The following is a 14136-nucleotide window of genomic DNA, read 5'->3' on the forward strand; positions in this document are numbered from 1 at the left end:
TACACAGTTTATGTTTCTTGACATTTCATTTGAATTATTCTGTCACCTTCAACAAGAGGCCTATGTTTTTTTAACACTCAAACAAAAATAAAAGCATTACCCATACACAAAATGGATTATTTCTGTTTAGGGTCATCAAATAAAAAACACACAAAAATCAGAGAATGACTCCAACATGAAGCACATCATGGAGTGAACACAGACTGCCTGAATAGAATAAATCCTAACAGTAAGTATATGTCTATATGGACAGCACCGAACATGACAGGTGAGCTATCATTTTTATCAATTTCAAATCATCCCCAGAGTACAGCTAAGTTTCAGCTGCTGTAGTCAAATAGTAGCAAATTAAGAACCTCCTCCTTAATAATTGTCTCCTCTCTTCATCAGTGGCAGCTGCTAACTCTGAAACATGATGCCAGACAACAGTGCCTTTGATTTTCAGGAACGTGAGAGGGGTTTCAAATTAGCTCAGAGAGAAGAGGCACCCCATCGAGTGGCAGTACTCCAGTAGAGGCTTTCCTCCTAACGTGCTACAGTTGCCTTCCCATCTTTCAAAAGCATCTTCTTCCTGCAGTCCCAACGCCTGGCAAGATCTTTAGGACCACCTCTTCCAATGCATGCTGCAGTCTATCCCATATCTTAACGCTAGTCTCCATGAGAAGCATTGAAGTTTCCTAGCAAGCCTGGAGTACTTCTCTTTTCTCTGATGACTACGTTCACCAGTTCCATTTTCTGCTCGTGCAACGTCTCCAGATTCTCCAGCTAAGTCACTAATTCTATGAACAACTGTAGAATTCTGCTCACTAATTCTATGAACAACATTTTTCTAATGTAACTTTGAATTCCTTGGTAATAAATCAGAGCTTTAACTGCTCCTGTCCCTCTTTACCCCATTCTTCAAGCTGCACTAGATATCCTCAATTACCATTGTCTGAACTTCACAACTCAACAGCAGTTGCTGGGCTCAGATAAACCTCCAACACATCAATGAATCTCAAAAGATACTTAAGCTTCTCAGCAACATTAACCAACACCAAAGCAAACTATGTCAAAATTGCTACTTCCATTTCCCATACTTCAGGTGAGTCTAAGAAAGCCAGGAAGCTTCCTTCCACCGTATGGCTGAAAGCACATTCAGAAGCATGCAGTTTGCATCTTCCAGAGAGAGGGGAGCCATGGCTCTTTGCCTTTTTTGTAGCAGATCACAAGGAGGACAAGAAATTTTGAAGACAAGTAACAAGATCAAGAAGACTAATCTGGCTACACCAAGCTCCAGGATGCTGACTTAGAATCAGTTTGTCTGGGAAAATACAGTCCTTATTTAGGCTGAGAGAGTTGGGTTTGTTTAGTCTAGAGAGGAAAAGGTTCCAGGCAGACCTTATAGCGGCCCTCCAGTGCTTAAAGGGGACCTCCAGGAAACATGGGCAGGGGCTCTATCAGTGAGCGTAGAGGCAGGACAAGGGGCAGTGGCTTTGAACTAAAAGAGGGGAGATTTAGATTGGACATTAGGAAGAAGTTCTTCACTCAGAGGGTGGTGAAGCACTGGAACAGGCTGCCCAAAGAAGCTGTGGATACCCGATCCCTGGAAGTGTAGGAGGCCTTGAGGCCAGGCTGGATGGGGCTTTGGGCAACCTGGTCTGGTGGGAGGTGTTCCCTGCCTATGGCAGGGGGTTGGAACTGGGTGATCTTTAAGGTCCCTTCCAACCCAACCCATTCTGTGACTCTACGATCTTGTTTCATTCACACTACCTCCAGGGCAGACCTCCAAGAGCTCTCTACTACTCTTCTTGACTGCTTTCTAAGGGTAGAAGAAGGGAACATCAGCTCAACACTAGCAAGAAGCAAAGACACCCCCCTGCAAGCAGTTGCTAAAATTGACACATTTGATGTCAACATACACATGTGTGTGAACCATTTGAGACAATCCACGGTTCTTCAGAGTAGAAACTCTGAAACCAAAATAAATAGCAGAAAACAAAATAAATAGCATCAGAGTCAAGAACAGTATTTAGAGTCACAATTCCCACGGCACTACAATTATACATGAGAAATTCAGGACCAGAACCTCCAGAGCACAAGGTACATGCTGCTTCAGTTTGGATCCGTTTCTTCATCACCTGCTCTGATGCCTATGCAAAAGCCACCAGTCTTAGGACTGGCATTACCAAAGACTTTCAACATCATCAGTAGAGAGACTAAGTTCTGCTGTGTTGATCCCTGACTTTCTTCTATCTGACCTCAGGACAAAACAGTGTAAGAAAGACTGCAAGCTGCGAGTACCTTGCTTGGCCCTTCTATGTGATTAGTGGATCTGGATCTACAGCAACTCAAAGAAGCAGACTCAAACATAAGAAAAGTTGTCTTAGTTAAGTCTTTCTGGATCTCTAGCTCCATCTGCTCTCTACAAGGACAAATTCCTTACAAAACAAGCATGGCCTGAAGTCTGAAGGCTCAGCATCTTCTACAAGAAGCATATGACATGAAGCCTCTTGCTGTATGTGTATGAGATTGAAACATCTTTTGCTTCCTCCATCTCTTCTGGTTTCCAACATAAATGTGTGAAATCAAAAACATCTTTATTGGCTGGCTAAAACTACTATTAAATCCTCTAAGAAAAAATCAGGTCAGATACTTTAGATTTTCTGTCACTGCTACAAGCGGCAAGGGGGCAACTGACTGCAGTTTCAGACAGTTTTCCCTTTATGTTCTCCTACTTGTACATACCCACGTACATTGTTCAACAACCAGTGTTTGAAAAAAAATAACCAACATCAGATGCCAACTATAAGACATACATAGTATAATACCCCGTAGGAAACTATCAACTCTGTATGACTGAGTGTAATACACAACCAGCTGCAACAACACATACGCTGCACACTTACCTTCCTGAAGACTAGGATGTATTACTTGCTTGTGCCTTAAGGTTTTCAGTTCTTCCATCAATTCCTTTTCCAGTACTTGTATTCTTGCTTGGCAATCTGCTCAAAAAGTAAAATGAAACAATGTGTAAAAAGCATTTAACATGCAAAAAAATGACTTAAATGTTTACATTTCCAGTGTGCCCTTGCAAATTCCCCTACTGTGAGAAACATCCACTTGCAAAAAAAAAAAAAAAAAAAAGTACCTGGATCATTTGTAGTCAACAGGGGAGCCTGAAGATTCTGCGACTCTTCTCCTCCAGCTCCATCAACAGTGTGAATGTCAAGAGCTTCCTACATACATAAAGAGCCTTGAGTAAGAAGCCTCAAAAACACTGACTTAGATGCCAACTAAGTCACATGAAATATCATTGTAATATTCCAAATACAAAACTGTTAGACAAATAAGTATGCATTATTTTATACAGAACCCTAGATCCCAGTATTTCTCCAGAAATAATTAAGTAAGACAATGTTATCATTAACTTAGGGACAAGATAATAGATTTGGAAGGAGGCCATAACTCTCACAACTCATTTTAAAAGAAAACATACCTTCTGCTTCTAAGTACAAAGAGATTGAAAATGATACATTTTTGACGAGTTTTCAATTTTAATCAAACCAGTTTGGCCTTACCTTTGATGCAAAGGACACAAAGAGGACTCCATCAACATCTTCAAGGTCTGGCTTAACATCCGGAAGGATGCTCCCAGGCCCCAGAGGGCCATTCTTGCTCGTTATTACAGGTTTCCCTATACCTTTAGGTGGCCGACCAGCTTTGGAGATTTTCAGTTTCCGTGGCCTTCCTCTTTTAGTTGTACCTGATGACATGGCGTTTTGATTGCTACCACTGCCTTTCATGGACACAGTATTCTTCAGTATTCCAGGCTTTTTTCTTCCACAGATCTCTTTATCTGAAAAGCGACAGCTTACAGAGCCCCTGAGATTAAAATTAGGTGATTTAGATAGAACCCATTGGGCCTCTTTGATTGAAGAGTATTTCTGTGACAGTTTACTCCCAGGAGGTATTTTTTTCATAGCTATCTCCTCAGTTACAGTGGCTGGATCTGTGCAGGAATCTTTGTGATTTTCAAAACAAACAGGCAAAGAATCCAGTATTGCACTCAAAGGGGATTTATCCTTCTTGCAAGAGGACAGCATGGTTTGCGGCAGCTCGGAGATCTTCACTGTGCTCTTTGTGACCGCACACGGTTCCAAATAGACTACGGGCATCTTCCCACTATCCAATTTTAACATTTTTGCTTTGGCAACACCTGAAGGACTGGTCAGCACGCGCTTCCTAGACCTGAATTCTCCATCATTCCCATCTGTTTCACTGCGCCTCCTCAGGCGTTTTTGTAGGATGGGATCATCATCATCAGTGTTGGAATACTCATCAGTTTCTTCATCTGTGTCTTCCTGTTTCACAGTTATTCCTTGTGTGCAAATACTTGTCTCGTAGTCATAATCATCGACTGGCTCCTCTTTAATGACTACGTTGAAGTGTCCATTTGGGTCCACTGGGGATGCCACTCGGGAACTGCTTTTGTAACTGCTAGTGATGGGACTGCGCAGGGGGGAAAGGGGGAAAAAGAAACACAGATCGGTATCAAATCTCCTCCTCCAGCCAAATTCCACCATTTACCATAAGCCTCTGTTACGTATCATAAAGAACTTCCAAAATACTCCCAGGCATGAGTCTGCTAAATAAGCTGTCATTTACAAGCTTTTGTTTTAAGCAGTAAGCATTCAAACAAACAAAAAACATAAAGCATCACTGAAAACAATACAACTTCTTATCTGAAGGCAGCAGCATAATTTCCTTCCCCAGTAATATCAGGATTAACGTTTGCATTTTTCCTATTTAAGACTTAGTATGAACTCATACTAAGTTATGATGTTTTAAATGCTTAGAAGTGGACTTAGTTTGCTGTATATCTAATTGCCACCTTAGGAAAGCCACTGTACTTGAAAAAAAGAAGCCAAGTGAGTCCTTAATGCACTCCAATTTACATGATTTAACTGAAAGTTTAGTTAATTCATCCTGAAACCTCATGCAGAGAACTCCTAAATGAACCTATTTTTTGAGAACCTCTGCAAAATGTTAACCAGGTACTGAACCATGCTCCATCTTCCACACTCTGAGTACTGGCCTAACCAGAATTTGACACAGCATGCACTGGACACTGCAGTCACACTCCCAGGTGATGGGCTTCTCTGAGTGACAGCCGTATCAGTCAGAAAACTACAGTCAGCAGTTTTGCTAATAGCATCAAAAGCTGGCTCCTCAGCAGCGTAAGAGAAAACTAAGATATGAAACCAGAAATTCAAACCCAGTACGAACCTCAGAATGCTAAACATTCCTAAAGATATCAGATGGCATTCCAACATTCTCTTTATGTGTATTATACCGCATTATATATTAAAGTTATGTTAAATTATTAAAATTGCATTAATATCACGTAGTTGCTCAAGTATTATTTATGCATCAATATTTGTGTTAATGTTAACATTTCAATAATTTAACAGTTTTAGTAAAATATTATATACATTCTATAAATGGAATGCTTTTTGTTTTTTTTAATAGAGTTTGTATAGATTTATCCATCTCCCTCCCTCCGCATGCAATGACTATGCTCAGTCGAATCCCAGGCTGGGATAGAGGAAGGGGAAGAAGAGGAGGAAGAGGCTGCTTCCACCTCCACAGACTGAGGACATAAAGGAGAAAAGCCAGGAGACACAAGAGTCATGACATGGAGCTGGGAGTCTCCAGCTCACAAAGACAGGCTGTGGTGTTTGCAAAACAAGGAGCCGACAGTCAGGATGCAGACTGGTATGTTTACATAAAAAATTCCTAGAACAAGACAGAACCTATCTAGAAAACCTGCCACAATTCAGAAGGACTCTGAGTAACCAGAATTAAGCTGGAAGCAAAAACCTGCCTTGCAAGGGAATGGTGGGCTGCAGGAGAGTTGCATACCACTCCTGTTTTGTTTACCATCTTCTCTAGCCATCAAGTTCTCTATGAAGTGTTTCTAGCTTTCATTTCATTAAGAATGTCATATGTAAGATTAAAAAGGCTTTATTCTTCAATGACTTTACCATGAGAGAAATTGCAAGATGATACGCTTAGAGGTTCTAGACAACTCGAAGTTCTGTCACATTAAAGAAAGAGGTTTGTTCAGCACAGCAAACCCACTATCAAAGTGAATGGAATTAAGGAATCTGATTAAGCTGCTACTCTATCTGAACATTCTCTAAAATAGACAAAAATCCTAATGAGCTTGCTGGCTAAGAATAAATTTCTCATCTGAGTTCTGCTGTTTCCAATTGGAAGCCCAGTAAAGGCTGGACTTCTCCAGACATTTATCTTTATCCCTTACAAGATGCATTACTTTTTGTGCAAGGTGAATACCTTTCTATGAGGGATCTGGACAGCACCCAAAACAAAGAAGTCCTGCTGTAAAAAAAAAAAAATGTGTAGGCACAAATGCTGTTTTAGTCTGCATATTGCAAACTGTGAACCAGATGACGAATGAGATATCATCCATGTGTGTACATATGAGAAGATCAAACATTCGCCCAAATGCTGACCAGCACTTGTTTAGATTTGAAATTCACATGCAATCGTCAAGTATTCAAACAACAACAAAAGTTTCTTCTTAGCAGCAATTTGTTTTGGCTCTTTATCTGTGACTTGCACTATTTCCAACACGAGCAGACACAGAAATATCCTTATATAGGCTCTTCCTATATGCTATGGGAAAATGAAACACACCAGTTTGTCCTTTCAAAATCCCCTGCTTAATCACAGATCAGGTAGAAATGGCTGAGATGATGTCTGAACTACCTTCTTCTTTGCCTGATGTGGGACTATGCTCATATTTAAAGAAGTTTTTTATACCCCCAAGTAATATATTATTTGGTATCTCACAATAAAACAGTAAAAGCAGGGAAATCATTTTCTTGCATTTTGCCAAATTCATCTGTTCAGCTGCTCTCTTACTGAAGTACTGACATAGATGGATTTTTCCAAGTGGATAATTTTAAAGTATACCACGAAACACGTATCTGGATTATCTGGAATTAATCCAGCAATTGTAGCCATCTGTGACTGAGCTTTGATGGGAGATCACTACAGCACTCTTCCGAAGGAAGTCAAAGAGGAAAGAAAATTGAAAGAAAATCGAACTGTCAGACTAAACACAAGACACCTAAATTAGAAAAACAAGCCTATGGGAGCATTAAAAAAAAACAAAACCAAAATATTTCTGTATTTTTGAACAAAGACTTTCCAAAGATCTTGGACAGGAGAAGGGTGTACCAGCCTGCAAGATGTGCGAACTGGTTAATTTTGCCTGGGGTTCCCTCTACAACCCCAACATCCGAGAGGCTGCAGGCATAAACATTCATTTACAAGTGCCCAAAGTTCAAATTAAACATTTCTTTTCCTTACAGTGCACCTGATGAAACTGAACACACTATCAAAATACAGAAGAAAATACACCAGCTAGTATACTGAGAAGAATCCTTTCTTTGCGAAGTGCATTAACAACTCCAGATTACAATTATCCTCAGGTACATGCACCCTCCTACCTAGCTCCATTTGCAGCAAGGCAAAGCCTCTGGTTAGCAAACCTGCACACCAAGGGAACTATCACCCCCCACAGCACTAGGAACCCCACTTCCTTAGGGAGAGTTGTCTGAGAGGCTGCAGCTCCCAACTTCTAACTCTTCAACACATCTGAATCAGCCAAAATCACTACCCTGCATAAAGCCAAGATAGCACCCATCAACTTATGAGTAAGAGTTTGCCTACAAAAAAAAAAAAAAAAAGGCATAATTATATTTGTTGTTTGATCAAGAGAAATGCCACTTCTCAACCCCTTCCTTGAAAAGTTGATGTTTGTATGAATGGATCTCGGCTGCACGGCATGAGAACTGCGTGAAGAGATCTGAAAGGACCAAGGAGAACTAGTGTCCTGAAAAACTCCAGCACAGAAACAGAGCTCTGCCAGTTCTGAGGTGAGATCACTTCTGTTTCCAAGTACAGAATCTGGCTTTTTCACACAGATTACAAAGCTTAGAACAAAAGACAGGACAGAGCTTGAGGACTGTGATAACATTTACTCATCAAATGATAAATACTTCCTAGCCCAGGTAAGAGAAAAACCGTTTACAGACTCCCTCTGTGCAGCTTTTAGCAAACTTTAGAGATAAATTGGAGTAGACAAGTAAATTTAGAAGTAAACAGTAGTTGGACTCGATGATCCTTAAGGGTCCCTTCCAACTCGGGATATTCTGTGATTCTATGATTCTAAATTTGTCTTAGATGAGAAACTAGAAAACCCTACTAATACCAAAAGAAACAGAGCCTACCAACTTGTATCACCTGTTCTTCAAAAGAAGGTCCTCGAGTCCTTAAAATTATTTTATAAAGTAAGGAAGAGTACTTTGTTCTAAAACAGCCAGAAAAATTATAAGGTCAGATACTACCTGCACTTTCAGCACCACGGTCTTTATGCTTAGGGAAAGAAGGGAACTGTGGGGAAACACTACCCAAACTGTCCAGTTTAAATCTCTCCCCAACTTATTTGTTTCAATGACTCTTTTGCAAACAAAATGAACAACATAACCATGACCAAAACTTTAAACGTTTTCAATTATAGCCAACTCCAAGGAGAAAAATTGATTTTAAGATAAAATAATTTTACAAACTTTTCAGTCATTAGTTTCAGAGATTTGCTGGTTTACTTACAATATGAAAAGTTATCTAAACACTGTTCCATGCAGCATTTTTTAGAATTAAAGATAGCCCATCCTGTCTGAAATCAGTTTACTCTCAGTCTTCAAGATGTGTTTCTCTAAAATTTCCACTTTTTGAGAATCTAAGCATGCTTCTCTAATACAATGGCATTGGAAGGTCCTGCAGAAGAAAGGTTAGGACACCAGACCCCAAAGCAATTCCCGTGTTTGTAAGAATAACTACAATGAGAAACGCTCAAAGAACGGAGAACTTCTTTGTGATTCACAGTTTTGCAGTTACTCAAAAGTCAAGAAAAGCTTTCTGCAAGGAAAAAACAATCAAACAAACCTCTGTTCTCTCTAAAACACACTAAATGTAGTATAGCCTTTGAAACAAACTATAATTATGTCATAAGTACCACATTTTTCTTCCAAGAAGTGACCTCTAATTACACCATCACCCTAATAGCCTAATTACACTGATAAAGTAGTTACCTGCAGTTAAATAATTTCTTGTCATACTGATCTACATAAGGGTGCTTTTGTTACTCAGTCTTTGACAGATTAAGTCAGAGATGGACCTGAAGAAAAAGTGGCAGGAAAGAAACATGTTTTTTTTCTTTAAACTGTTTCTTCAGGTTTGAAGTACTTCTAACATCTCTTGACAAAAATTAATTACTCAATAAATCTGCTGTTCCATTACTTATGTTTTGAAAAGTAAGATAAGGAGTATTCAAATTATAGGCTTGGCCAGATTTGCTTGCCCAACTCAAACGCTTGCTGGTTAGCAGAAACCCAAAGGTTCAACGCTACAGAGAGACTCTCAGTGTACACTAGGCTATTTGTGAGAAATTACAATGGCTCAAAAAGTCAAACATGGATGAGTATGTAGCACAGAATTATCAAACAGCAACTTTGGGTCTGAGTAACAGTTATTCTGAAGTACTTTGCTAGGCGCAGATTCTCTCACTTCCCAGCACACATGAAGTAACTGACTACCCAAAGACAGGCTACCCCCATTCTTCCTCGGGGCTAGAAGAATTCACACGAGCAGTTATTGACAAAACGGTGGCATGCTGCCAGTTACAACTGCCTTGTGGAAAGGCAGTTGTACAGTTACAACTGCCTTGTGGAAAGGCAGTTGTAACACACACACCCAACCTAAATACCCCACACACCCTCACCCATCCTCTAATGAAAAGAACTGAAGAAATAGACAGCTTGGTGGTAAACAACTCTAAAAAGAAAGACAATGCTTTGATTGACTGGAATGCACTCTGTTTAAAACTAAAAACTAGTATTTACTTTCCTAAAATCCTATGAGGGTTAAGTGAAATCCTTCAATATTTCTTTACAAAAGGAGTTAAAGCAACACAGGAAAAAATGCCAAACTCTTGTACTCCTCATTACTCTGCATTAGAAAGTCCAGACTGATAGATGACTGTTTAAGGCAAAGAGAAGCTTTTACTAACATTAAGTGTTCCATCATTTCAGGTCAAGCAAACTTTAGCTGCAAAGATCTGTCTAATGACCATCCCATTACTTGATGTTTTACCAAGTTCCCCCGCTCCACTAGTATTTGTTCTAAAAACAGAATGTTAACCCACCTTTCAGAGGCTTCCTGTTTTAGCTTTGGCATATCACCCGAAGCCAGGTCGGTGTCCAGGAAACCCATAAAGTCCCTTTCTGCATTAAAGGATTCTTTTTCCATATCAATGTCCGATGGGTTCTGACCAATGAATGAAGAATCTAGACTCCTCTGATGCAAACCTAATGCATCAACTTCAGCAGGGCGACCACGAAGGCTGGCAGAGCTAAAAACATTACCTCCTTCCAGTTCTAAGTTACTGTTTTGTTTCACATCACGCTGAGGCCGACTATTCAACCCATCATCTCTGAACCCTTTAGCAAAAGGATTGTAATCTATTTTCAGCTGGGTAATCTGGATGTTCTGGTAGGCCGTAACTGCAAAGAACTCTGTCTGTGGGAAGGTAAACGTGTGGACGTCCGGGCCGTTGAGCTGAATGACTTCTGTGGCTTTGTCTGCAGGAACCAAGTGAAGTCGCGGCAGATAGCGGTGCATCGAATGCAGGATTATGTGTCCCTCCTGGTCCAGGGTGTTGTTGGTGAGTTTGAGTTTGTAGAAGGACACTGGCTGGTGCATCCAGTAGCGGCCAGTGGAAGGCGACTGCGGGTGAATGAACACTCGCCCAAGGACGTGGGGTTCTGCCTTCCCGCTGGGCTCCCACCAGCGGCCGTTCCACTTGTACCGGTAATTGTCCACGGGGGAGATGTCCATGACCAGAATGTACTTCTGGCCGGCGTCCAGACCTGTAATCCAGTACCGACAGTACGGGAACATGCGCCTCCCCTGCTTCGTCAGAATCATCTCAGTGTTGCGATGGTAGAACTCGTTCCACATGCTGTTGTTATCCAGGGTGACAGTGATGCCCCCTGATACGCAGTCAGCTGGGAGGCAGGTCTTCACTTTGGATTTGACTGGAGCTGACACGCTGCTAGCAAGAGCGCAGGCATCGCGGTTCGCCACTAGGATTCCTTGGTCAGCTTTACCGTTCCCCTGCTGTTGTTTCAGGATGACAAAGAAAGCAGGTGCTGTACCAAACACTGCCCCGCCATCCCGGTTACCCAGCACAATCTGCTGTTTCTCCATGATGAACACTTTTATAAGCTCTCAAATCAAAAGGTATATTCTACACAGGTCTGATAATCATCTACATGTGGTCGCTCTTCTGTAAAGAAAAAAAAGGAAAGCCAGTTAAAGTTATCAAAAGACACTCTCTTGTAAGAAGGGGTTAAAAGTCCCATGAGAGATCCTTTTTTTTAACAATTCTCTGCATTAAAAACTTAAAAGATTATCAGTACTATAAAATCAAGCACAATTAGGACATATAAAGTCAAGTCTGCTTGTCCATATGTACATCAGGCCTCAGAGACGCAGGCTACAACATCCTTAAACTGCATTTTCATTTAACACTTTGCCACGACAGGGCTCTTTGCTTTGGTCAGTACATCAAAGCGTTCTTTGTTCTGATACTGGCTCAACTTTTTAGGTTTGCTTAAGAACAGCATTTAGCAAACGTGCAGAAGTTTTCAGGGGAGCAAACATGTTTCTGACACAAAGGCAGAAGTCATTTGCTCCTGCCAGAAATAAAGAGGCCCAGTGGTCCTCTGGGAAAGGGAGAAGAAAAAAGAATAGTTTTCCTCAAATTTCTTTATTGAGAAAGATTAAGTTTGTGCAGTTGGGATTTCTTTAGAATCCTTCCCCATTCCCCCCCCCGCCCCATAAACTTGAGATCTTCTAAAAGCTTGTTCAACACAGAGACAAAGAATAGAAAGGACAAAATAATTCCAATGAGTACACTCGGGGAAAAAATAGGCCAACTAACCTCCCTAAAGGCCATGCAGCTAAGATAAAATGGAAGAATGAAAAGCACTGGGCAACCTTAGCTACCTCTGTTTACTAAATTATGAAAATATTTTAAGTGAAGTAAGAAAACATTGGTACCGATATGATTATCCTAATCATTGCTTAGGAAACTAAACAGTTTACTCTACCTGCATATACATAATAATTCCCGTGTTTTGCGTCTAACCCACACATGTTTTATCAATATGCTAAGGCAGTAAAAAATATATACTATCTAAGCAGCTTAGAACATTTTAAAGTAGTCTTCCAGTGCATCACAAGACTGCCATTCCCCCACTCAGATATTTGTATTTTAAACACGATTACATATCGAACACCACACCAAACAGAACGGCCCATTTTTGTATCAGATGTATAGCTAGGGGGAACCAGGAACCTGAGACAAGAGCGAATCACCAGCACCAGGAGTTAGCTGGTTGAAAGCAATCAGATTTCTGCTCAGATAATTAACTCAGGCTCACATGTTTTAAGTGAATTAGGTCTTCAGTAAGACACGTGTGTTTTGTTAGGAGTGCAGTACTGTAGGAGGAAGCACGCTGTTCAAGCCAGCAGCCACATGTATACAGGAAGTAACCTCAAAGCTCAGGAGGTGGGCATTTTATATCCTGTGATGAATGGTCTCGACACCTAGGAAATACAAGAGACCTGCTTCTACTCTTTCAACTCAATGTTTTATCATTTCATGTATAAGTTATATCAGGAGGGGAATAAAAGCTTTCTCCATGGGCTTTGACCTGTGAAGTTATGAGACCTGGTTTTCAGTTTTACTGTGAGGAGGAAACATTTACACACACACACACACACACACAGAGCACTACCGCAAGGGACACAAAATGAATTAGCTGTGCAAAACCAGTATCTTTGAATCTTCTGTTTCACAAACACTGCCTTGTTTTTTCAATAGAGCATTTCTGCAGTCCCCAGAAAGGCTTCCCTAAAAAAACTCTAAACTATAAAAACACAATCGAGAAATAAATGTCTATTAATATCACAGGTCTGCGGAGCGGGGAGAAAGCACTCAGATTCTAAGCTGTATATGATTTCCCACTGACCTACCATCTCTCTCCACACACACAACACATTTGTATGTATACTGAACACAGGATCATAGAGTGACTTCACATTAATGCTGTGCATCATACAGCGAAACTGTAGTAGCTTATTGAGGAAATACATTGAGTGATTTTAAATCTGGTTTAAGATGTACAGAAAGCCTTTAACTTTAACCTCACTTCAGGAAGAACTTATACATGCCAGAAATAAATCCAAAAGGTCTCAACAGCTGTGCATTCAGTCAGAATTCAGCACGCACAAAGAGCTACTCAGCCAGTTTTTGCTTTTCAGTATTTAAAGCTCCTACATGGCACTAAAAGTTATTTCTACTCTGAGCAGCGCTCACAGTATCTAGCACGTCTGAGATGCTTGTGGTTACAATGTGATCATAAGCAATTACAGTAGCCAGGAGCTACGCTCCTTCAGCACTAACGTGATCTATTACAAGAGCAATTTCACACGTTTTATTACACTTGGTCAGACACAGTAGCCACTTTTATTATAATGCGGCTTCAGTGTGTCTTCTATTAGGGAGTGCAGTTTCTGCTCGGGGTCAGCGCGTGCACTTGTGAAGCCTCAAGCTCTGATCAGCGTCAGATGTTTTTCCGCTATCCCCAGACCTCAAGCTGGAGAAGAGGCAGCTCTCTAAGGAGCGAACTGGGCAAAAGCAGCGCAAGCCGCCCGGCGCCGTGCAGGAACACAACCTCCTGCCAGCCAGGCTGCGATGCGCGGACACGGAGCTGCAGACACAGAGCTCCGGGCTCTCCGCGCCGCGGAGCGGAGCGCGGCCGGCCCGGGGCGCAGTGCCGGCGCCGCCGCGTTGCCGACGGGAGGCGGACGCGAGCTCCAATGGCAGCGGGCGCTGCAGGCGCGGCGCTGCCGTTCAACCGCGCGGCAGCGGCGCCGCCCGCCCGAGCGAGCGAGCGGCCGAGGCGGCGGGAGCCCAGCGGCCCCCCCGCTGCCGGA

General features: G+C 41.6%; 1 protein-coding gene across 8 annotated transcripts in view; it reads right to left on the reverse strand.

Annotated features, from left to right (window-relative positions):
* The window catches only part of MGA (MAX dimerization protein MGA), a 62684-nt gene that overhangs the window by 43117 nt on the left and 5431 nt on the right, over window positions 1–14136 (reverse strand). For all 8 annotated transcript variants that reach the window (XM_035328623.1, XM_035328620.1, XM_035328616.1 and 5 more), the window contains exons 2-5: window positions 10277–11419; window positions 3561–4491; window positions 3131–3218; window positions 2889–2984 (exon numbers count right to left, since the gene is read on the reverse strand). In XM_035328623.1, the coding sequence (XP_035184514.1) occupies window positions 2889–2984; window positions 3131–3218; window positions 3561–4491; window positions 10277–11340 (2179 nt within the window). In that variant the 5' untranslated portion in view covers window positions 11341–11419. The remainder of the gene's footprint in view (window positions 1–2888; window positions 2985–3130; window positions 3219–3560; window positions 4492–10276; window positions 11420–14136) is intronic.

The sequence above is a fragment of the Oxyura jamaicensis genome, chromosome 5, assembly GCF_011077185.1.
Source record: "Oxyura jamaicensis isolate SHBP4307 breed ruddy duck chromosome 5, BPBGC_Ojam_1.0, whole genome shotgun sequence".
Classification (NCBI taxonomy): Eukaryota; Metazoa; Chordata; class Aves; order Anseriformes; family Anatidae; genus Oxyura; species Oxyura jamaicensis.